The following is a 26964-nucleotide window of genomic DNA, read 5'->3' as shown; positions in this document are numbered from 1 at the left end:
AAAGAGTCATTATGCACTTATTTGCACATTATGACCTCCAAACACTTATATTGCATGATTTGAAAACTAATTCATCATCATGTTGCATTATCTAGCTCCATGGCTTTTCTGGCATAGTAAACTTGCTAGATAGCTTACCTGGTACTACACTGCACAATATTCTGTCTTTAAGTGATGGAGGTCATCTGTCAGTGTCATTTATTACTGTATGTAGCTGCAGTCTTGAGCATTACCGAACACTTTTTAAAATCTTTTTAAGCACAGCAGGTTCAGGTTCAGGTTCAGCACTCCACGGTTCACGGTGAAATAGATGTTTATTTTTAGAGGGCGTTCACAGGAAAAATCTGTGAATCTCTCAAATGTTGTAGAAAGGTACTTTAAACTTAATCCAGAGACTGCTCTCCAAATGAATCTGTTCTCACACCTTATTGCAGCAGTTACAATAGATTAAAGTGAATTCACATCTCGGTATTATCATAACCATGGTGAATTATGAGTAAACTATACCACAAGTGTTATCTAGCTCAATAAAACATTGTATGTAAGATAAAAAGACAATATTATAGATAAAAAGTGTCTTGTCAAAAATTAGATTTTACACCAGGGGAAAAAAAACATACCTGCAATATCAATAAAGAAACATTAATGGGACCAAACACCGCAGCAGGACATGATTTGATCAGAGGACAGCAGAACAATGATTTCTGGATAATCTGTTCAAAAGATATGAGCGTATATAAATCATTTTTTACAATATTTTAATGATTTAGCACAACCTAAGGTTAAGTTTTTTAAGTAAATGAATTGGCCAAATACAGCCTCACTTCTTATTTGGTGTCCGTTGACACTTGCATTTGGTTTGGTTATTTTGTTGTAAAGCTTATGTAACTTTTTTTGTTTAAAATTTAAATATTAATAAATACATAATCCTTTCAAAATGTGTTTTTGTCTTACCCAGATTCTCTATGGAAAACTTATTATAAGCGTTTCGAATTTAGACCTGTCGGGATGTTTTTTTTCGGGAAATTGCATACACACGTCACTCGTCCGTGTCTTGTCGTATCCTTAAATAGAGAAAAGTTGCTCTGGGTGCTTTGACGCTGGTGTGGGAGTGGCAGAGATTAAGCCCCAGGTCTTCGTTTTTTTTTACGAGTACGCTAGTGTACACGCACAGTCGAACTCACAGCCTACTAACGGGTGAGTAAGGTATTTTATTGAACGGATAGTCATTGTACAGCATTATCTATTGTGAAGGCTCATATTCATCCTCACAGGCGCGCACAGCCGAAGCACAATTTAAAGGTGCCGTAGAACGTCTTTTTAAAAGATGCAATATAAGTCCTAGATGTCCCCTGAATGTGTCTGTGAAGTTTCAGCTCAAAATACCCCATAGGTTTTTTTTAATACATTTTTTTAACTGCCTATTTTGGCGCCCATGGAGCTCGCGCTTGCCTTAAACAGCATAAACAAAGTTCACACAGCTAATATAACCCTCAAAATGGATCTTTACAAAGTGTTCGTCATGCAGCATGTCTAATCGCGTAAGTATAGTATTTATTTGGATGTTTACATTTGATTCTGAATGAGTTTGAGGCTATGCTCTGTGGCTAAAGCTAACATTACACACTGTTGGAGAGATTTATAAAGAATGAAGTTGTGTTTATGAATTATACAGACTGCAAGTGTTTAAAAATGAAAATAGCGACGGCTCTCGTCTCCGTGAATAAAGTAAGAAACGATGGTAACTTTAACCACATTTAACAGTACTTTAGCAACATGCTAACGAAACATTTAGAAAGACAATTTACAAATATCACTAAAAATATCATGATATCATAGATCATGTCAGTTATTATTGCTCCATCTGCCATTTTTCGCTGTTGTTCTTGCTTGCTTACCTAGTCTGATGATTCAGCTGTGCACAGATCCAGACGTTAATACTGGCTGTTCTTGTGTAATGCTTGAACATGAGCTGGCATATGCAAATATTGGGGTCGTACATATTAATGATCCCGACTGTTACGCAACAGTCGGTGTTATGTTGAGATTCGCCTGTTCTTCGGAGGTCTTTTAAACAAATGAGATTTATATAAGAAGGAGGAAACAATGGAGTTTGAGACTCACTGTATGTCATTTCCATGTACTGAACTCTTGTTATTTAACTATGCCAAGATAAATTCAATTTTTAATTCTAGGGCACCTTTAAAACAACGTTCTTCCGCAAATGTAGTTTAGATTTTGAAACACCAGAGGGACATAGGTTAGTGTACTTTTAAGGACTCTAGTCTAAAGAGAGCAGAATCATGACTTAAAGCTGCAGTCCGTAAGTTTTGCCTCTTTGCTGCCATCTCTGTTTGAAGTTATTTGTGGAATTATCATCTTTACGTGGGCTATGCATTTGCACGGCTCCTTAGCACGGATGAATCTAATGTTTTGTGGAGAATGTGTGGCTGTCAGTCACCACACTGGTGTGGATAATGTACTTCGGGATCACAGAATGTAGTCTTGGAAGTATGCTAAAATAATAATTTTCAGCGGAAAATGTCATCTGAACAAGTAAGTAACAAATCTGCCACTTTTGTTCTGACCACCCAATAAATCATGCAACCAATGGTGATTAAATCTAATGATCGCTTAGCTCATATCACATTCATTATTGTTATACTTTGTTCTCAAATTGTTAATGTTAACATCATGTATTTCAAAATATATATTTAGCTATCGCTTGTAGTACACTATGGGTTCAAATGTACTCTAAGTGGTATCTAAATATATTTTTTAAAGACAGAGATAGTATATTAAAAGCACATTTTAGTTCATATTTCATGCTGTCTCAAAATAGCACAGTTGAGTACACCTAGATTTTTTTGGTATATTAAGTACAAAATTAGTGCACGAAAATAGAGCACTTTAAGTATATTATAGAAATGTGCTTTTTTTTACCTGGGAATGCACAGATGAACGGCTGCATGCTCAAATCCACCAGTACCACTCGAATTATAAAACTTTATTACAAACTAACTGCTGTGAATTGCACTAAGGTAAGGAGATCATTTTGAACACTGGCTGGTTATGTACTCGCTCAAAAATTGTTTTCAGATCATTTTAACCAAAAATGTAATGGTCTGCAGCTTTAAGGTCCATGTATTTCCAAAGTCATCACGAAAATCATGCCAGATGGAAACTGTAATCTTGTTGTCTCGGCCCCACTGGTGCTTGGCCCCCAATGAAAAAAGCAGATTTACCTTCAATCCCATTTAAATAATATTGCAGACAATTAAAATGGCACAAAAATATAATTTTGGCTTCACACATTCATATACAATGTTGATATAACATATTGTATAATGTCTCATTTTGGAAACTAAAATTGGCAGCAAGTATTGAAATCAACATAAAAGCAGTTACAATCTTTAAATGAACCTTTAAAGGTTCACAAACTTCATGCATTTTTAATAAAGTGCAATGGCTCACAGATTCAGTCAATCACACACCAAAGCAACGGCACAAATAGTAAAAAACATTACATTTATATCGCATACACAAATGAGTACCCATCTAAAATGCATTGGGAAAAATAAAAACAACATTTTTGGCACTGTTGATTTTGTCTCTGAATTATCAGTACGAAAATGTCAAGTATGAAACATTAGTGAGAAGGCATTGCAATGACGTGCTGCTTTGGCTCGGCAGTGTTTACATTAGATTGCACGTGATAAAACACATTTGCTCACCTTCCAAGTACCTTCTGACTAATAATCACATTTGATTTGGGCTGAAGTCTGTTAAAAATTTCCCTTTGAAAAATATATGCATTGTTTTTACATTCAACATCTCGGTTATTGCAGAAATCGTTGCGTCATGCAGCGACGCCCTCAGCCGCGCTCCCATAATGCAGCACGTAGTAGTCGTGGACGTACATCAGAACGGCGGTCGGCTGGCCGATGATCAGCGACATCCACACGGCTGCGTTGCCATAGTTTCCTCTCAAGAATCGGCCCACGAAATAGGCGAGTGGGATCTGAAACAGGAAGTAGAATATGAAATGAGGAACGGTTCCATTTTATTTGATGTTTATAATAAAACTATCAATTTTGTAATATCTCTAAGAAGTCTTTACAACATTTTATACATGGGGGTCAAATGTCAATGAAGAAAAGATCACTCCTAATTCCTCCACTTTTTCTTAAACTCAAGTACAGAAACAAGGAGATGTTTGGCCATGGAGCTGATGAGGAGGACTAAAAAGCATTTTAACATCGTTTAAACAAAGAAAATTTCTAGCCATCCATGATTTTATCTCAGAAATACATTTAGTGAGCAATGGGACAGCTGACCATGTTTACAATGAATAAAAATGATATTTAATGCCTAGAGCTGGTAAAAGCTGGCCAAGCAGGAATAAATAAAGACTAAAAAGTAAAGGTCCTAAAATCGAGCCCTGAGGGATGCCAGTGGATTCTGGTCCAAAATCAGACCTGTGTTCCCCTAAAGCAACAAACTGTCTGCGTCCGGTCAAATAAGATCTAAAACGGTGCCAGAAATACCAAAAACTGTTTCAAGATGATTAAGTAAAGATCGTTTAACAAGAATTATGAGGTATTTAAGACTGACCTGCAACATCATACCCAGGAACGCCCAGAGCCGAAACATCTTTAGAGGAACGCTCACTAAATACTGGCAAAATTAAACAAAATATTGTCAAGACTATTAATGCACAAGACAAAAACAAGACTGTAACCTGTAATGTAGCAATACAAATGTGCAGTGAAACCTCATGGAAAAATGCTGACAGGAAGAACACGGCGATCTGAGCTGGTAACTTGTTTACGCCTTTCATCAACATGGGCTTATAAAAGTGTCTGAAGGGAAACAGAGAATGAGAAATCAATGTGACATAAACAGATACTTTCCTCAGAACTGATTTTTGTAATAATATAAACTCAAATCTCTGCGGCAACAATAAAACCGCCTCTGGCGCACAAATAACAGAAAGATCCAATAATATTAATTAGGGTTGCAAAATTCTGGGAATTTTCAAAGCTGGAAACTTTCCATGTCAATTAACAGGAATATAGGGTACTTAAAGGGTTAGTTCACCCAAAAATGAAAATAATGCCATTAATTACTCACCCTCATGTCGTTCCACACCCGTACGACCTTCATTCATCTTCAGAACACAAAATTAAGATATTTTTGTTGAAATTCGATGGCTCAGTGAGGCCTATAGGGAGCAATGACATTTCCTCTCTCAAGATCCATTAATGTACTAAAAACATATTTAAATCGGTTCATGTGAGTACAGTGGTTCAATATTAATATTATAAAGCGACGAGAATATTTTTGGTGTGCCAAAAAAACAAAATAAGGACTTATTTAGTGATGGCCGATTTCAAAACACTGCTTCAGGAAGATTCGGAGCGTTATGATTCAGCGAATCGAATCTTGATTCAGATCACGTGTCAAACTGTCAACGGCTGAAATCACGTGACTTTGGCGCTCTGAACAGCAGATTCGATACACTGATTCATTTATGATCTGGCCATCACTAAATAAGTCGTTTTGTTCTTTTGCCGCACCAATAATATTCTCGTCGCTTTATAATATTAATATTGAACCACTGTACTCACATGAACTGATTTAAATATGTTTTTAGTACATTAATGGATCTTGAAAGAGGAAATGTCATTGCTCCCTATAGAGGCCTCACAGAGCCATCGGATTTCAACTAAAATATCTTAATTTGTGTTCCGAAGATGAACGAAGGTCTTACGGGTGTGGAACGGCATGAGGGTGAGTAATTAATGACAGAATTTTTATTTTTGGGTGAACTAACCCTTTAAATGTAGTTAAAAAAAAAAAACCCATCTTGCAGCATAATTTTGGTTAAAACAACCAGATTTAATGCAATTTCAATTGAATTTTTACCCTGACATTCACACAACACACTACTCACTGCAGGGCTATTGAGGCCACACCCCTGCATGCACTGTGCATTCCCCCTGTCCATAACATGCACATTTGATCAAAAATACAGAAAAAAAACAGTAATATTAAAAGTAATTTTCTATTTTAGTATACATTAAATTATAATTTATTCCTATGATCAAAGCTGAATTTTCAGCATCATTACTCCAGTCTTTAGTGCCACATGATCCTTCAGAAATCATTCTAATATGATGATTTGATACTCAGTTATCTATGGTAGAAACAGTTGTGCAGCTTAATATTTTTTATAACCTGTGATACTTTTTTTTCAGGATTCTTTGATGAATAAAAATTTAAAGAGCATTTATTTAAAATAGAAGTCTTTTGTAATAATATACACTCTACCAGTCAAAATGTTGGGGTCAGTGATTTTTTTCCTTTTTTTTTTTGGAAAGAAATGAATACTTTTATTCAGCATGGATGTGTGAAATTGATAAAAAAGTGATATTAAAGTGAATATCACTTTAATATATATTTTGAAAAAATGCTGTTCTTTCTAACTTTATATTCATCAATGAATCCTGAAAAAAGTATCACAGGTTCCAAAAAAAAATATTAACAAGCACAACTGAGTATCAAATCAGCATAATGATTTCTGAAGGATTATGTGACACTGAAATAAATAACACATAATTGCTGCAATAAAAATATCTATTTTACATATTTACTAAATTAGAATTAATTTAATGCGAAAAAGAAATTTCATGTTATGACCAAACAAAATGTTTATATGCATGCTTGTATATGTTACATTTTATATAAATATTATACATTTATATAAATTTCCCAAAATTTCCAATTCTCATAAAGTCCTGTTAAGTTTCTAAATTGCAATATTTCCAAAATTTCCCAGGTTAAGTTCCCGTGGAAAGTTTCCGCCCCTTTGCAACCCAAATATTAACTGATAATCCCGTCTCACCGTAGGCACCACTTGTGAACAGGAATGTTCCAATTCGACCAAAAGTACGGAATCGTTTCAGAGTTCCTGCGAAAACAAAGCTCATTGATCATTCACTCAAAATGACAAACTTTCATTGAAAGTCCCAATGAAATGGCATCTGAAAGCTCTTTTCTTCTGTAATGTGATTTGTTCAATGATAATACCACAGCGACTCAAAGTAATGCAAGTATTATAAAGAACTATAACGATAACTACATTAGCATCTACACCTGCCGACAATATTGTTCTGTTTATTGTAATCGTGCTGCAGTTTTGTCATCTGCCGCTTTAAAAGCTCGAGCTCTTTAAAGCAGGATGGATTCGAAAAAAATGGTTCTGAAAATGATTCCAACGGAATGTGTCGGCATCGTTACAGTTCTGGACATTCCATTCTCAAAGAATTAGAATGATTATTAAACAATGTAGTTATCGTTATCATTTTTTCTGTGATTGGGCCTTAACTTAAATGGGTTTTTGATGTAAATGTAAAACATAATTCAACATATGACATGTTTTGATAAGAGTAAATCAGCTCTGGATGGAGGAAGACACTCACCACCAGTCTCGGTAAAACTCGCGATCTCCAAACTGCATGAGCTCAGCTATGAAGTTCATAGAGGAGTGGAAATACCAATAGAAAAAGATGAGCCAGATAAAATGATTGGGCACCTGTAGAGGGACAGGGAGAAGGGGCGGGGCTTGTGCCATTAGACACTCTGAGGAGGCGGGGCCACAAACATGACATCAACCATAGCGACAGCAGCCGTTTTCGTGCAAAATTCAAGCCGCTTGGAATTCTAGATTCTGATTGGTCAATCATGGTGTTCTGCAGTCAAATATTTTTGTATAATGATGCCAAACTGCATAAATGTGTGTAATAATAATAATAATAATTTACGCTCATATTTTTATGATAATGGTCGTTGACTACACATAATACACACTCAGGGAAATCATTTCTGAACAGATATTGAAAATTTGATGAGGGCCTGAATTTCACACCATAGCAACAGCAGGTGCCACAGTGAAAGCTGTAACAACAGTAGCTATAGCAACAGCACCTGCAAAAGCACTAGCAACAGAAGTCATAGCAACAGCATCCATGGCATCAACAGCATCTGTCTGTGTTTCTCGCGACACTTACAGCAAGTTTCAGCAGACGTTCAACTATTCTAGTGAAATCCATGTCCTGTTAAAAGAGACAGAGACTCGTGTGATTGATAAGTAGATATAAAACTACATGCTAAAGAAGTATTAAAATCATAATTTCATCTTACGTTTTGCTTTATAGGGTTAAAACATTAAATTCAGATTCTACCTGAAAGGGTTTCATTGAGTTCTGAATTGTGGGAACCATCCACTATCAAAAGACAAAAGACAGTCATTAAAAACATCCTGATATATATATGATTAAGTTTTATTTTCTAATGAATTATTTGCATACCTGCTGTATTAATGCAACAATTAACTGCATTAAAAACAGCTGCAAGAAAGAAAGAAACAAGCATGAAACTCAACAGATTCTCAGGTGTGCTTCTGCTCTCATATACTCTCTCTCACCATCTCAAGCAGTCGGCGTAGTAAGAAACGTTTCCGTATCCGTGGAGACCGTGGGAAATTCAGCTCGTAACACAGAGTTGGAACGAAAATGAAGTAATAAATATCTGGAAAAAATAATTAAATAAATAAATTATGCTAATTTTAATCACAAATGAGCTGAAATTAATGGATGCTTGTTTCTGCCTTGGAATAAAAAAATAAAAAGCTAATTTCGTGTTTTTTTTCTCACAATTTCAAGTTAATACAGAGCCTTGCACATGACATGCGGACAAATATAGATAGATAGATAGATAGATAGATAGTAAATAATGCGAATTATATAATAATTCCTTCCCTCATTTTATGTAAATCGTAACCATATTTTAATAATTCGTTCCCTTGTTTTAAGAAAATCATGCACTCAATATAATCATTTGTTCCCTCATTTTACGAAATGATGGCCATGTTTTACAAATTCATTCCCACGTTTTAAGTAAATCGTGTGCATGCTTTAATAATTCGTTCCCTCATTTTACTAAATCTTGGCCCTGTTGTACTTTTGATTTAACTAAAACGGGGGAATTAATTATTACAACGTGGCTACGAATTAGTAAAACGTGCTGAAGTATTAGTAAGTCATGGGAACAAACTGTTAAAGGTGCCATAGAATTGAAAATTGAATTTATCTTGGCATAGTTGAATAACAAGAGTTCAGTACATGGAAATGACATACAGTGAGTCTCAAACCTCCGAAAAACAGGTGAATCTCAACATAACACCGACTGTTACGTAACTGTCGGGATAATTAATATGTATGACCCCAATATTTGCATATGCCAGCTCATGTTCAAGGCATTAGACAAGGGCAGCCAGTATTAACGTCTGGATCTGTGCACAGCTGAATCATCAGACTAGGTAAGCAAGCAAGAACAATAGCGAAAAATGGCAGATGGAGCAATAATAACTGACATGATCCATGATAACATGATATTTTTAGTGACATTTGTAAACTGTCTTTCTAAATGTTTCGTTAGCATGTTGCTAATGTACTGTTAAATGTGGTTAAAGTTACCATCGTTTCTTACTGTATTCACGGAGACAAGACTGTCGTTATTTTCATTATTAAATACTTGCAGTCTGTATAATTCATAAACACAACTTCATTCTTTATAAATCTCTCCAACAGTGTGTAATGTTAGCTTTAGCCACGGAGCACAGCCTCAAACTCATTCAGAATCAAATGTAAACATCCAAATAAACACTATACTTACATGATCTGATGACGAACACTTTGTAAAGATCCATTTTGAGGGTTATATTAGCAGTGTGAACTTTGATTATGCTGTTTAAGGCAGTCGCGAGTTCGGGGGTAGGGAGCGCGATGATTTAAAGGGGCCGCAGCCTAAATCGGCGCATATTTAATGATGCCCCAAAATAGGCAGTTAAAAAAATTAATAAAACAAAAATCTAGGGGTATTTTGAGCTGAAACTTCACAGACACATTCAGGGGACACCTTAGACTTATATTACATCTTGTGAAACAACATTCTAGGGCACCTTTAATTCGTGGCCATGATATACATATTTTTTCCTGCATGCCATGTGTGGGGTTTTGAAAGTTTATATCTCACAATTCAGAATTTTTCTCCAAATTCTGAGATACAATATAACCCCACAGTTTACCTTTTTTTATTTTTTTATTCTGTGGTGGAAACAAGCTTCCATTGAAATTCCTCCATTACTGAGTTATTAAACTCTTCATCAGGTTAAGTAATGACTGAAGAGACTGACCTCTGTGTGTGAGGTTTCCTGGATAGGTCACATGTTTATATCCGGCTGTGCCGTTGGCTTTGTGCACAGACGGGCCTACGGGAGAAAGTTATACATTAACACACACAGAATGCGTTCAGATATTCTCTGCCAAGAGACCAGAAACAACAAAAACACAATGACAGGACTCACTGATCATGCTGTAACTTCAACTTCACCAAGTCAAGACTTTTTTGAATGTTGTCTTGACAAGTTTGAAGGTTATATAAATACTACAAGTACTCAAAATAAATTGAATACTTGTGATTTAGGCCCTGACAAACAATGCATTCAAATGAACAGTGATAAATTCATTGCTAAAGTCAATAACTAATGCATGCTATACATGCATTGCATTCGGATTCACGCAGTGACATTTCAGAACACAGCAGTTTGCATTCATGTGTGCAGATGGGGATGTGCTTGCTGTCAGGTGTGTTTGCAGGGCCTGATGAAGATGTCTTTGTGTGTGATGTGAACAGTTGTTTGACTCACAGGAGTGAGCGCGAGACAGGGTGCGGGCTTTGGCGTGTCTGATTTCTCTGCACCATTTGTTGACGTCTTTGTAAGAGTACAGTTTCAGGAACAGAACGGTGAAGACGCCCAACGCCACAATACCACCCACTGCAAAACACAATCACACCAAGACATATTATATAAAGAACAGTAAATAGCTGCTAAATATAGTGATAGATTGTGATTATTAATGCCACAAGATGATCACTGAGAGGCTGATATATTTCAACCATGCTGACTAATCAGTCAATTGTTAAGAACTGATTAGTCAAAATAAAAAACAAAGATCATTTGAAGGAAACAAAGTACTTGCATTAAAAAGTATAGTTTTCTAATTAAAAAACAACCAACTTGCATGGTGAACGTAAAAAAGTGCACGAGAAAGCAACGCTACAGTGATGTGTGCTTATAAGACTGCAGGTTAAAGGCGTTAGTATGAACATGGAAGAAGTTTGTGATACCTGGGGTCATAGAGGTCACGCTGAGAACGGTGATGGCTGGGAAAAACAAAAGTGCTGCCAGATTGATGCAGTGAAGGAATGTTCCGGTACTCTCTGAGATGGTGCCCTGGAAATCAGATTAGATGACTTTATTAAAATGAATCGGGTAAGAAAAACATTTGCGCTATGAGACATTTAACACGTAGAGACATTTCGCCATGGAATAAATCTATTTAAAAGATAATTGTGACTATTTATCTCACAATCGCGAGTTTACATCTTGCAATTCGAGAAGAAATAAAGTCAGAATTGCGAGATATAAATTTGATATTGCAAGAAAAAGTCAGAATTGCGAGAAATAAATTTGCAATTGTGAGAAATATAATTGCGAGAAATAAAGTCAGAACAGTGAGAAATAAAGTCAGAATTGCAAAAATAAAGTCAGAATTGCGAGTTTATATCACATAATTCTTAAAAAAAAATTCAGAATTGTGGTTTAAAAAGTCGCAATTAACTTTTTTTATTTTTTATTCAGTGGTGGAAACAAGCTTTCATTATATATAGATAATTTATGTTACAAAATATAAATTTAACAAGTACCAGTAGGTACAATGAAATTATGAATTTATGAATTATAAATTTAAATCTGCATAATTATATATATATATATATATATATATATATATATATATATATATATATATATATATATATATATATATATATATATATATATAAAATGAGAATGGATTTTTTTTCACAGTGTAGTAATAAGAATTGGAGGAAAATTAGCTAGATTGTCATGAAAATAAAGCCACAATGCAAAAAAATCTTAAAGGTCTGAACATTTTATTCATACAACTGTTTTATTGTTAATTTTGAGATGAAATGTGACCTGGACATGTTGTCAGGTTTGTGAGATTCTCCCTTTCAGTGTAATTGGTTATATTTGTAACGTCTGTAATCACACAGTTCATTCCCAGCATGCAACTCACCACGGATAGCTTTCTCTCTGTGTACAAAGCTGCCATTATAAACACGTTGGAAACTGAAAAAGCAAACAGATTAGACACGGCATACTGAAGTGAGCATGCATAAAATATTGATGTGAATTTTTATGATATAACATTATGCATGACAGAAAGCATAAATGTGGTGTGAAATGATGTCTTCAGCTCAGCCTGTCTCTGCTGACGGTCCCTAAGCAACAGAACACAAAACACACAGTCATCATACCAATGATCAGGCACAGAGCCGGCCAGCTGTAGGGGTCCTTCAAGAAGAGAGAGATAAACTGGATGGGATCCACCAGAATGCCATATCTGAAGACAAGAGGGAAAATGTCATTTAGATGGCTCACTTTTTAATGTGTTAAATGAAAGTTACACTGTCAAATTTTCATCATATTGTATCACGTATGTTAGATGTGTATGCTGTATTATGTATGTATTAAATTGTGTCCTGTCCAGACACAATGAAGTTATGAATTGAATCAAATCGGCATAAATTATATTCACATTATATATATATATATATATATATATATATATATATATATTATATTAATATATATTTTTTTATTATATACATTTTATTAAATATATTTTTATATAAATTGTATATATATATATATATATATATATATATATATATATATATATATATATATATATATATATATATATATATATATAGTGGTCGACCAATACAATTAATATAATTTTTTTAATTATCGGCATTTATTCATATTTTTACCAATTTTTTCCATTTGTGAAAAATACTTTCAAGTCAAGAAATTGGAACCTAGTATAGATTATAATTATAGTTTAAATTATATATTATAGATTTATTTTACAGATTCAAATAATTTTTTTCATGTTCAATTTCAATTTATTTATTTCTAATCTAGTAAATATTATGTAAAATGTATTTAATTATGATTTAACGCCATATTAGCAACAATGGCTATATTCATGTTAATTAACAGTATTTCAATTTTAAAAAATAATTATGATTACAACATCACTTTTACATAGTTTACAATAATTTAAAAATGTTATCTATAAAAAAAACAATCAATATACAAAAACGTACATATATACCAACAACAACCCAAGTAATAGTAACCATTTATTATGTAAAATAAATATAAATTTAATTTCAGCAATTGTTATGCATGTGTTTTACTATATTTAAATTAAATAGTGTGATATCATACATATCGGCTTTATATCAGCCATAAGGCCACCCTGTTATCGGCAATCAAAAAAATCACTATTGGTCGACCACTAATATAAATATATAAAATATAGTATCATACATAATATAAATAAATAATTATTCATAATCATAAAATCTTAAAAGTTCTAAAAATGTAAGGGCTCTTAATTTATTGATAGAAAAACAAATTTGAATGTATTACTGCTGATGTTTGCTGACTATTACTTTTGCAGGTTAGTGGTTTGAGCAAATCTTTCTATAGTGAGACTGGGCTGAAAAATCCCAGGAGCCAAAGCTCATGTATTCAGCACCTGGTGGAAGCGACCAACAAACTGGAGAGTCGCAGAGCTTCTTCCGTTTCTCCAGAGGACGGGCGCTGCGATTAATCTACTATATGCTGCTTTAGATGAAAGTGTTTGCTTAATGACAAGTAACAAAAGACATGCATTTAGTTCCCGCCGGGCATAGTCATCATCTGTCTTATTCAGATGTTTCAGCTGGATCATTAGCCAGAAATTAGCGAGTCACTGAGCATGAGAAATCAAATTACCATAGCCAGCTTATTTGTGAATTAAACAACAAATGATGTTAATGATATACTTACTTTATAAGGTTCTCCAGGACCAGCCGTGCATTGGACAGAACCTGCAAACACAAACAAATAAACCAATTTAATGCATTTGTGGTTCATTTGTATCCACCCCTGCAGGCAAGACAAGAGTCACACTCCATCTTTTAAATGAACTAGATGAGAACCGATGTTTAACACTGAAAAATAGATCATTCAGATGGTTTTTGCCACATCCATGTCTATTTTATGTATTCATTTTTATATAGATGTAATTTTAAGTGTTTGCTATTATACCTTGTTTCTACCACAGAATTAAAAAAAATACAAAAAGGCAATTGCAACTTTTTTCTCACAATTGCAAGTTACCTTGCAATTCATACTTTATAACGAAGAATTGCGAGAAAAACAGGATAGCGAGGAAAATGTCCAAATTGTAAAAATGTCAGAACTGCTAGTTGTAAACTGGGAAATGTGAGTTGTAAACTCAGATTTGCGAGCTGTAAACTCGGAATTGCAAGTTGTAAACTCGAAATTGTGAGAAAAAGGTCAGAATTGCGAGTTATAAACTCAAAATTGCGAGACAAACTCGGAATTGCAAGAGAAAATCAGAATTGCGAGTTATAAACAATTGTGAGAAAATGTCTTAAAACATAAACAGTAGATGAAAAAATGAGTAAACTGGGAATTGTAAACTCGGAATTGCGTGAATAAACTCGGAATTGCGAGAAAAATGTCAGAATTGTGAATTATAAACTTGGAATTCCCAAAAAATAAACTCAGAATTGTGAGAAAAACATCAGAATTGTGAATAATAAACTCAGAACTGCAAGAAAAATGTCAGAATTGCGAGTTATAAACTCAAAATTGCGAGACAAACTCGGAATTGCAAGAGAAAATCTAAATTGCGAGTTATAAACAATTGTGAGAAAATGTCAGAATTGCAAGTTGTAAACTCAGACATACGAGAAATAAACTCAGAATTGTGAGAAATAAACTCAGAAATGCAAAAAGAAAGTCAGAATTGAGAGATATAAACTTGTAATTGTGAGAAAAAAGCCAGAATTGTTTATATCTAAAGTTTAAAACATAAACAGTAGATGAAAAAATTTGTGAACTCGGAATTATGAGTTGTAAATTGGGAAATGAGAATTGTAAACTCGGAATTGCGTGAATAAACTCGGAATGGCGAGAAAAATGTCAGAATTGCGAGTTGTAAACTGAGAAATGTGAGTTGTAAACTCAGATTTGCGAGCTGTAAACTCGGAATTGCAAGTTGTAAACTCGGAATTGCGTGAATAAACTCGGAATGGCGAGAAAAATGTCAGAATTGTGAATTATAAACTTGGAATTCCCAAAAAATAAACTCAGAATTGCGAGAAAAATGTCAGAATTGCGAGTTGTAAACTGGGAAATGTGAGTTGTAAACTCAGATTTGCAAGATGTAAACTCGGAATTGCAAGACAAACTAGGAATTGCAAGAGAAAATCAGAATTGTAAGTTATAAACAATTCTGAGAAAATGTCAGAATTGCGAGTTGTAAACTCAGACATACAAGAAATAAACTCAGAATTGTGAGAAATAAACTCAAAAAATGCAAAAAGAAAGTCAGAATTGAGAGATATAAACTTGTAATTGTGAGAAAAAAAACAGAATTGTTTATATCTAAAGTTTATGTCTCTCAATTCTGACTTTCTTTTTGCATTTCTGAGTTTATTTCTCAGAATTGTGAGTTATTAACATGCAATTGCGAGTTCTAAAGTCTGAATTGTGAGAAAAAAGATAGATTTGTGAGATAAAATGAACCCAATTCCCAATTATTTTTCTCATCTGGAATACATCACTAAAACATTTCTGGTTGGATATTACAACAAAATGATTCTGCATGTGAATCTGCCCTGTTTAAGATGTTTATCATATGTTTGTACACAATATGGCTCTAAAATAGAAAGATCACAGTTCTCTCTGATGATTATGTGTTGTGTCCACCATAAAACTGTTTTTGCATACTGTCACTAGCAGAGATCAAAGTCTACTGCACAACAACACAAAGAACCTCAGATAAACCAGTCCAGTCTGATAAACGCAGCTGTAAACACATCTGACCTCTGACCCTTCTGCATAATTAGCAGGCCTTCTTGTACCGTAGATGGACCTACAGACTCAGCTATTGAAAATGAACTTGTTTCGAAAGTAAAATCAGCTTTATTTATACTAAATTTGCTGTGTTTGGTCATTTCATTTATTAAAAGCAAATCAAACCACCCGAAGGCTGTAATTTTTAATCAAAACTAAAGGCCTGAAGACTTTGAACCACTTGTGAGTGATGATTTACGACAGAAGAAGAGGATTTGCTGGAAGACTTTCTCATTCCAAAGGCCATTTGATTAGATTTACGTTGGGAAAGCTGCCAGACTCAACCCTGACCTCATTAAAAGCGTAGTGCTAATTGATTTTGCACATAGATCCATGCTATGCTAATTGCTTAAAGGCTGTGGGACTTATTTCATGTTTATTTCATGACACACACACACACACACACACACACACACACACACACACACACACACACACACACAGAGTCAGGACTCCACTGTTGCGCTCCATCTACATCCTCCAGTTGAAATCTCTTAAAAGCTGCCGTCTTTCTACTTGACTTTCATAATTATCCATTCATGGATTCAAAGCATTTTAGGATATTCCATGGGAATATGGTAAAAAACGAGGTAAAATCTAAATCCCATAGAGAACGTCAATGCGATCGTGTTTCAAAGCGAGGATTAATATTGGTTTCAGAACTGTGATTTGCTTCCGTGGCTTTGAAGACGCTGCTCCATTTTCTCCGCGGTTCAGGGTGAAATAGATGTTTATTTTTAGAGGACGTGTGACATTTCTGAGCGTTCATTAAAGTAATCCCCACAAGTGTTTGACTTTTCATTACTGCAAAAAAGACAAACTTTAAGTCTTTGCCGATCGCTCTGACAGACTGAAATTGACTTGAAGGACAGCTTGTCTTTTGATTGACAGCTTATCATAAGTCTGACTGATGCACGTCTCTGTTGCATTAGCGTATACATCCTCAGAATATTAAATGTCAGAGTCATTGACACTGTATTTATAGGCTGGCAGGCTCTGTTAGTGGGTCAAAGGTCACTCGAGGACAGACAAAGATCTCTGATAAGAGTTCAGCAGAACAGTTCCCAAACTCCACTGAGGTTTATTATATGCAGCTGCAATTATGGTATTATGATGATATTACCAGGGTACATGTTCGATGAACAGTGTTGTTATTGTTAACTAGAACTATTAAAAAGTCATTTTCAGTAATTTGAATAAAGCTGAAATAAAATACGATATATGGAACATGTAACCTTTTTAAAAAAAAAAGATTTTTCATGTAATATTTTTTTTCAGCTTTATTTAAATTACCGAAATTTTTTTAATTTTAGTAAGTAAGTTTTAGTAAATTTTACTACTAAAATTAAAACTATTAAAAATAGTTTTTGGTAATTAAAATAAAATATAAATATTAAAAAACTTAAAACATAAAAAAATACTAATAATAATATACAAATATTATACAATATACTGAAATAAAACATAAACAGTAGATGAAAAAATCACTTAAAAATTAAAAAATGTTGCATTTGGCAACCAACTGAAATAAATAAGTTTAAGTTAAAGTACTGAAATTACTAAAACTGAAATAAAAATAAATTAATATAATAATAATAATATACAAATATTATACAATATACTGAAATAAAACAAACAATAGATGAACAAAATCACTTAAAAATTAAAAAATGTTGCATTTGGCAACCAACTGAAATAAATAAGTTTAAGTTAAAGTACTGAAATTACTAAAACTGAAATAAAAATAAATTAATATAATAATAATAATAACAATAATAATAATAATAATAATAATAATATACAAATATTATACAATATACTGAAATAAAACAAACAATAGATGAAAAAAATCACTTAAAAATTAAAAAATGTAGCATTTGGCAACCAACTGAAATAAATAAGTTTAAGTTAAAGTACTGAAATTACTAAAACTGAAATAAAAATAAATTAATATAATAATAATAACAATAATAATAATAATAATAATAATAATAATAATATACAAATATTATACAATATACTGAAATAAAACAAACAATAGATGAAAAAAAATCACTTAAAAATTAAAAAATGTTGCACTGGCAACAAACTGAAATATATAAGTTGAAGTACTGAAATTACTAAAACTGAAATTTTTTTTAAATATAATATTATACAATAATATACAAATATTATACAATATATTGAAATAAAACATAAATAGGTGGTGAAAAAATTCACTTAAAATATTTAAAAAAAAATTTGCATTTGGCAACCAACTGAAATAAATAAGTTTAAGTTAAAGTACTGAAATTACTAAAACTGAAATAAAAATAAATTAATATAATAATAATAATAATAATATACAAATATTATACAATATACTGAAATAAAACATAAATAGTAGGTGAAAAAATTCATTTACAAAACTTTGTTGTACTGGCAACAGATTGAAATAAATAGGTTTAAGTTAAAGAAGTGAAATGACTAAAACTAAAGCTAAATAGACATTTTTAAAAATTACAAAAGCACATATAACAAAACTACTCAAATTAAAAATACAATTAAAATGAAAATACAACAATAAAAGCTAAATCAAAATATTAAAAAAATGCTATAATATTATATAAATAATGCTAAAATAACACTGGCAGTAAAACATGCATGGTAATTTTTGTTAGTCTTGCTCAGCAAACGAATCTGAACTCTCTGACACTTTGTCAACATGAGACGAATACATTAAACCTCAAACAGAGACTGGAAAATGACAGCATGCTGCTTCTCTCGAGGGTAAAACAAACAGAGATTGAGCGGAGGAATAAACACCCTCTGGGTTGAAGTGTACGGTTTAATGTGGTAACCCATGTGAATCGAGGCTGTCACAACATCTTGAGTTAAACTTCAGTCACTTCTCTCTGTTTTCACTGCAGAAATTGTATTCTGTATCTGCTTGAGCAAACTAATACGCCTGGCATTGTGTTGCATGTCATATGATTATACGAGACCAGAGCCGAGGATAAAGGTCAAATTCTTACTCAATTCAGTCCTATTGAGTTCACAGTAGCCCAGAATGAAGTTGACGCGTGTGACCGCGATGAAGGGCGAACACGGTCTTTTCTGACCATTCTGGCAAATGCATGGAGAATTACTGCGTTTCCTTCTCGATTTTATTTAGTGGTTCTATCTAGATCATCTGAGGGCAAAGAGGTGGAAGGACTCCAGCAGAAGAGGACGGAAATAACCGGTGCGATCACAGGTTGAAGGCCAACAGTGTGTCATTATTTATGTTGAGGTAACAGCGAGGGCTCTCAAACTCACCAGCATGACCACACACCAGTTGAGGATCCCTCTGTAGTTGCTGTAGCCGCTATCAGAGCTGAGCAGCGACTCCTGCAGCTTGTGGCAGCTGAAGAGACAGACAAAACGAGTCATGACATGAAAATGTGCATATTAAAGGATTCGTTCACTTTCAAATGAAAATTAGCCCAAGATTTACTCACCCTCAAGCCATCTTAGGTGTATATGACTTGTTCTGATGAACATAATTGGAGAAAAATTAATAAATATCATGACGTGTCCAAGATTTATAATGGCAGTGAACGATACTAACAAGTATGAGCTGAAGAAAGTGTCTCCATCCACATCCATCCATCATAAACGTACTCCACACGGCCCTGGAGGGTTAATAAAGGCCTTCTGAAGCGATGCATTTGTGTAAAAAAAAAAAAAAATCCATATTTTTCAAGTTATGCATTAAAATATCCAGCTTCTGCCAGACCGCCTTCAGTATTCAAGTTATGAAGAAAGTGTAAACTGGTGTCGTGTCAGTTAAGCTTTTTCCATAAGTTGAAGAGGGAAGTTGTAGGACGTACCGTAAACTTTTTACACTTTCTTCGTAAGTTGAATACGGAAGGCGGTCTGGTGGAAGCTAGATATTTTACTTCATAACTTATTAAATATGGATATTTTTTTACACAAATGCATCGTTTCAGAAGGATTTTATTAACCCCTCAGAGCCGTGTGGAGTACATTTATGATGTATGGATGTGGATGGAGACACTTTCTTCAGATCACACTCGTTGATCCCATTCACTGCCATTATAAAGCTCAGGATATCTATTAATATTTCTCCGATTGTTTTCAACAGAAAGAAGAAAGTCATATACACCCAGGATGGCTTGAGGGTGAGTAAAGCTTGGGCTAATTTTCATTTGAAAGTGAACTAATCCTTTAATGTCATATGGATAACATATCAATCAAGTGTCATTTATTTTAAAGAGGTCATTTTATGCCCTTCTACAAAGTCTGGATTGTGTTTTTTGGCTCTACTACATGTTTTCCTGCTTGAATGTTCGTTATTTTCCTCATATTCTCCATTGTTGCAGCTCCTCTCTTCCCAGTCTGTCAGTAACGCTCTGTTTAGTTCCCGTCTCTATGAAGCCCCTCCTTCTGAAAAGCACAATGTGCTCTGATTGGTCAGCTGGACCAGTGTGTTGTGATTGGTCAAGCGCTTCGAGCGTGTTTGGAAAATGCCACGCCCCTTACCATAACCGCTAGTTTCAACCAAGTGCGCCACTCGAGTCCTAAAAAGTGAAGCCAAAGCGTCTCGATCGCCCCCAGGTGGCTGGATGCAGTATAGGTCATAAACCTGCCCTCTCCATGTAATATAATAGGACGTGAGACAAACTAAACAATCAAAGTACACGTCAAATATTTTTTCCCAAAGATGGTTTCTGTCATTTTAGGCAGTTTTTAGCACACTGATGTAAGTTCATGTGTTCGTTCTTTAAATAAGTTTGGTTTTAGTTAGTTATTTGATGCTATAAAAACACGGGTTTTGACGTTATGATTGACAGCTGAGCGAAGTAGTCACTGAAGCACATTTTTCTGGATTTTTGGGAGGAGATTAGAGCTTTAAGCCGACATAATGTGTTGTTCTGCAGTAAAATGTATTAACTGATTCTGCAGGAGTGTGGGCGGGATCTTGATATCGCGGCTCCACTTTGCGCTCACTAGAGACTCAAGATGTCAGCGCCATATTGGCACACTGGCTGCTTTTTTACAGTCTATGGTTTCAACACACTAACTAAACCAGGCCCCGCCCCTTTATTCTGCATATGCGTTGCGTGGGAATTATTTAAATGAGGAATACTGTCACGTGTTCGTTCCCAGAAGAAAACTCAAGACTACAATGGAGGTGTTTCAGGGAGTTCAGAAACAGTGACACTGATATAGAGAATAACTTCCGCTGGAGGGACTCAAACAGCAACATTACCCACTTAAGAAAGATGTACAAAAGCACAATAGGACCCTTTAAAGAAAGCAGCTCTGAGAAAAGATCCTGCAGCATTTGAGTGCTTTTACACTTGATTTGAAATGCTATCTAACAAGTGTGACTTAATAACATCCTGAGTTTATCTGACACTGACCCAATGTTGAAATCAGTGACGAAACACCAGAGTTTGAGTAATCGCACTTGTACAGAAAGAGAGCTCTTAGAAAGGGTTGGTTGCTAAAGTTATTAAAGACTGAGATCATGTTCGTCTTATCAGTTTTAATAATGATTTCAGTGTCTCGACCTTCACACCTTCACCTGAAGAGTTAGGGTTAAACTTGTATTCTAGATATAGTTAATTACATAGCTTTTTTTTTCAGAACTATCACACTACTCATGCTACTTTTGCAGTATACTGTACAGTGCATCCAGAAAGTATTCACAGCGCTTCACTTTTTCCACATTTTGTAGCCTTATTCCAAAAGGGATTCAATTCATTATTTTCCTCAAAATTCTACAAACAATACCCCATAATGACAATGTGAAAGAAGTTTGGTTGAAATCTTTGCATAAAAACATAAAAAACTAAAAAAAATCATATGTACATAAGTATTCACACAGCCTTTGCCATGACACTCAAAATGTAACTCAAGTGCATCCTGTTTCCACCGATCATCCTTCTTGAGATGTTTCTACAACTTGCTTGGAGTCCACCTGTGGTAAATTCAGTTGATTAGACATGATTTGGAAAGGCACACACCTGTCTATATAAGCTCCCACAGTTAACAGTGCATGTCAGAGCACAAATCCAAGGAACTGACCCTTCGCCGGGAGTTTGATTGACAAGCGATCTAACCAATCATAACGCCAAATTCGGCATTTTGTCCAACAAAACAGTCAGGAGTTAGAAGATTAACCTCGGTGGACTTGAACTTGAAAAATAGTGTGTACTGATGTCTTTCCGTGTTTGAAACAACATTCCTTCTGATGTTCATTCATGTTTATTTGATGCTATAAATTAACTAGTAGGAAGAGATGATCGGTTCATGAGCCGCTTGAGCTGAGGCGCTACAGCAATCTGTCATGACACATTAAAGAGCCACAAAACGGTTTTTATTGTTCGAATTTCTTAAAAAAAAATTACACAATTTGAGCTGGTACTTTGTTTAATATCATAAGTAACCTGCTCTGTCTTGTCTGTCGATGTGTTGTCAGTGTCCTCTTTGCTCAGCGATGTATTTTTCACTGCGTGTGGCGTGACAGTGCCACGGCTTGTCGGACAAAGCAACAGTTAACTAAGGGGGGCGGGTCTTTGCAAAGGGTCAATTGTCTATAGACCTCCGAGACAGGATTGTATTGAGGCACAGATCTGGGGAAGGGTACAGAAAAATCTCTGCTGCATTGAAGGTCCCAATGAGTACAGTGGCCTCCATCATCCGTAAAAGGAAGAACTTTGGAACCACCAGGACTCTTCCTAGAGTGGGCCGTCCGGCCAAACTGAGTGATTGGGGGAGAAGGGCCTTAGTCAGGGAGGTGACCAAGAACCCGATGGTCCCTCTGACAGAGCTCCAGTGTTTCTCTGTGGAGAGAGAAGAACCTTCCAGAAGAACAGCCATCTCTGAAGCACTCCACAAACCAGGCACCGCTCATCACCTGGACAATACCATCTCCTTTCATCCTTTATGAAAACCTGCTCCAGAGCGCTCTGGACCTCAGGCTTGGGCGAAGGTTCATCTTGCAACAGGTCAATGACCATAGAGGATTAGTTCACTTTCAAAGAAAATTTTCCTGATAATTTACTCACCCCCATGTCATCCAAGATGTTCATGTCTTTCTTTCTTCAGTCGAAAAGAAATTAAGTTTTTGATGAAAACATTCCAGGATTATTCTCCATATAGTGGACTTCACTGGATGCCAAATGGTTGAAGGTCAAAATTACAGTTTCAGTGCAGCTTCAAAGGGCTTTAAACTATACCAGACAAGGAATAAGGGTTTTATCTAGAGAAACGATTGGTCATTCAACTTACAGAACGAATGCAGTGCCAGTTCCATTTTTTTCGTAAGTAGAATAAGGAAGGTGTAGGACATACAGCGTAAGCTTTTTGAAGAATACGAAAGTGTGGTTTTGGCGGAACCACTTGGAAGGCTTGTTTATATAAAGCATATACAGTACAGTCCAAAAGTTTGGAACCACTAAGATTTTTAATGTTTTTAAAAGAAGTTTCGTCTGCTCACCAAGGCTACATTTATTTAATTAAAAATACAGTAAAAAACAGTAATATTGTGAAATATTATTACAATTTAAAATAACTGTGTACTATTTAAATATATTTGACAAAGTAATTTATTCCTGTGATGCAAAGCTGAATTTTCAGCATCGTTACTCCAGTCTTCAGTGTCACATGATCCTTCAGAAATCATTCTAATATGCTGATCTGCTGCTCAATAAACATTTCTGATTATTTTCAATGTTGAAAACAGTTGTGTACTTTTTTTTCAGGATTCCTTGATGAATAGAAAGTTCAAAAGAACAGCATTTATCTGAAATACAAAGCTTCTGTAGCATTATACACTACCGTTCAAAAGTTTGGGGTCAGTAAGAATTTTTATTTTTATTTTGTTGAAAAGAAATTAAAGAAATGAATACTTTTATTCAGCAAGGATGCATTAAATCAATCAAAAGTGGCAGTAAAGACATTTATAATGTTACAAAAGATTAGATTTCAGATAAACACTGTTCTTTTGAACTTATCAAATAATCCTGAAAAAAAATATTGTACACAAATATTTTGTACAATTGTACACATTAAATGTTTCTTGAGCAGCAGATCATCATATTAGAATGATTTCTGAAGGATCATGTGACACTGAAGACTGGAGTAATGATGCTGAAAATTCAGCTTTGATCACAGGAATAAATTACTTTGTGAAATATATTCAAATAGAAAACAGTTATTTTAAATTGTAATGATATTTCACAATATTACTGTTTTTTACTGTATTTTTAATTAAATAAATGTAGCCTTGGTGAGCAGACGAAACTTATTTTAAAAACATTAAAAATCTTAGTGGTTCCAAACTTTTGGACTGTACTGTACATTTACTTTTTTTTTTTTTTTTTAAATGACCGATGGTTTCTCTATATAAGACTCTTATTCCTCGTCTGGTATCGTTTAAAGCTCTTTGAAGCTGCACTGAAACTGTAATTTTGACCTTCAACCGTTTGGGCTTCTTTGAAGTCCACTATAAGGAGAATAACCCTGGAATGTTTTCATCAAAAACCTTCATTTCTTTTCGACTGAAGAAAGAAGGACATGAACATCTTGGATGACATGGGGGTGAGTAAATTATCAGGAAAATTTTATATGAAAGTGAACTAATCCTTAAGCACACAGCCAAGATAACAAAGGAGTGGCTACAGGACTCTGTGAATGTCCTTGAGTGGCCCAGCCAGAGCCCAGACTTGAACATCTCTGGAGAGATCTGAAAATGGCTGTGCGTCGACACTCCTCATCCAACCTGATAGAGCTTGAGAGGTCCTGCAAAGAAGAATGGGAGAAACTGCCCAAAAATAGGTGTGCCAAGCTTGTAGCATCATACTCAGAAACACTTGAGGCTGGAATTGGTGCCAAAGGTGCTTCAACAAAGCATTGAGCAAAGGCTGTGAATACTTACGTACATTTTTTTTTTTTTATTTTGCAAAGATTACAAACAAACTTCTTTCATGTTGTCATTATGAGATATTGTTTGTATAATTTTGAGGAATATAATGAATTTTATCCCCTTTGGAATAATGCTGTAACATAACAAAATGTGGAAAAATTGAAAACTTTCCAGATGCACTGTATGCATGCTGTGTATACTATGCAAATTTAAAGATTCATAGAAACACCAGGACAACAGATTACCAAAAAGCATTATATTATGTACATCACTATATTAAAAATAGTATAGTATTGCACAATGTGCAGAAAGTTGTACTGTATGCTAGTATTCTGTTGCATGGAAAGAAGAACCAGTGCAAAATGAGATCTTTCACTTCAATTCTGTGTTTAGGAGATTTGTATTTCCTTGATGGTTAAGTAGATCCCAGACACTGAAGGGAAACGTCCATAAATAATGTGACTGTTTGCACAATTTCTCAATCTTGACCTCCCTAAACTCTACTGCCATTCTTCACTGTGCATATGAAGACACAAAGCCTTAATCCAATTAATATACTGACTCCTAAATGACAAATATTAGTAATTAATTGAATATATAAATATAAATAAATACAGGAAATGTTTAACAAAAGTGAAATCCATTATTTTATCATTCAAAAACGCAATGACATCCAGAAATGTGTGTGACTGGAGTGTCTAAATTCTTTTGGGGCCTCTGTAGATCTTTATATCAAATGAAAATGGAAATTTAATGCTATATGAATAGGCCTATATATGATAGAGTGTACAAGCATCTCTCTCGCCATCTAGATAGACAGATGCTGCACACATCAAGTCAAAACATACTTAAATACCTGAACGTGTCATCTCCAGCATCGCTGTGGTTCTTCTGTTTACTCGCGGATGTTTCGTGTCTCGGCTCTTTCTCCTTCACCTGCCCGCTGAGCGTCTCTGCTGCGCCGCTGCGCTTCGCTTGAGCCCCCGCCGCCTCTCCGGAGATCGTGGTTCTCCGTTTGTGCTTCACCGAACCCCTGTCGCTTCTGTCGCCCATGTTCGCGATTATAATGAGACAAGCAGAAGCATTGTTTCTCTCATGTTCTTCCCGTTTGATATCAGCGCGATGAAGAGAATGGGACGCGGCGCATCAAGCCATCCGCGCTGCGCAAGCGTTGCGCAATGAGCGCGTCGACACCCAGATGCACCATGGCATAATTTACTCAGCCATAAAGCAGCAACTGATTACACTGTTTTTACTGTTATCTAAAGGATTTGCCAAATGTCATAAAACACATTTGCTTTCATGCAGTGAATGAGTGACTTTGTATTTGACTCATAGCCTATATATTCATATGAAATAATAATGCCAATAAAAATCTTAAACATAAACAAGATTGCAATTATAATGATAGATGCATTCAAAGAACCCACAAATGAGAAAAAAGTACATTCTTTGCATTCATTTTTTATTTACTGCTATACAAAGCAAATATTTGGATGAATTTGGAAAGTTTCTATACATCTGTCCATTTAAGGTTAACTTGATGTTTGTTTATCTCTGATGTGGACACAGACATTACATTTTATGAGATATTTTGATTTATTGCACATGACGTTGTGCTGTTATTCTGTTTTACCTCTCAAATGCTGTAGATCAAGGCAGCAGGTCGAGATTACAGTTGTACTTAATCTTTTTTTGGCCCAAGGTTACATCTTATTATCCAAATCATGGCAATGATGATGATACTAGATTTTGAAATGGCAGCAGTATATTATTATTATATTAAAAATATAACATTTTTATATTTTATTACTTCATTTTATTATAATTATTACAATATTTTTAAATTATACTGATTATTAAAGGTGCACTATGTAAGATTTCTGTCACC

General features: G+C 34.6%; 1 protein-coding gene across 1 annotated transcript; it reads right to left on the bottom strand.

The window, feature by feature from the left end:
• Nucleotides 1-3277: 3277 nt before the first annotated feature.
• Nucleotides 3278-26288, bottom strand: dgat1a (diacylglycerol O-acyltransferase 1a). Its single transcript, XM_048203124.1, has 17 exons — nucleotides 25930-26288; nucleotides 19454-19541; nucleotides 14057-14097; nucleotides 12469-12554; nucleotides 12228-12280; nucleotides 11254-11359; nucleotides 10772-10900; nucleotides 10259-10333; nucleotides 8489-8592; nucleotides 8373-8411; nucleotides 8247-8288; nucleotides 8073-8117; nucleotides 7485-7597; nucleotides 6908-6973; nucleotides 4775-4862; nucleotides 4615-4677; nucleotides 3278-4021 (listed from the first exon to the last, which is right to left on the bottom strand). The coding sequence occupies exons 1-17, from the start codon at nucleotides 26124-26126 to the stop codon at nucleotides 3860-3862; spliced, it is 1497 nt and encodes a 498-aa protein (XP_048059081.1). The 5' UTR covers nucleotides 26127-26288; the 3' UTR covers nucleotides 3278-3859.
• Between the last annotated feature and the right edge of the window lie 676 nt (nucleotides 26289-26964).

The sequence above is a fragment of the Megalobrama amblycephala genome, linkage group LG9 (assembly GCF_018812025.1).
Source record: "Megalobrama amblycephala isolate DHTTF-2021 linkage group LG9, ASM1881202v1, whole genome shotgun sequence".
NCBI classification, from domain to species: domain Eukaryota; kingdom Metazoa; phylum Chordata; class Actinopteri; order Cypriniformes; family Xenocyprididae; genus Megalobrama; species Megalobrama amblycephala.
Note: the sequence above shows the minus strand (reverse complement) of the source record. Positions and strands in the feature narration are given on the sequence as shown.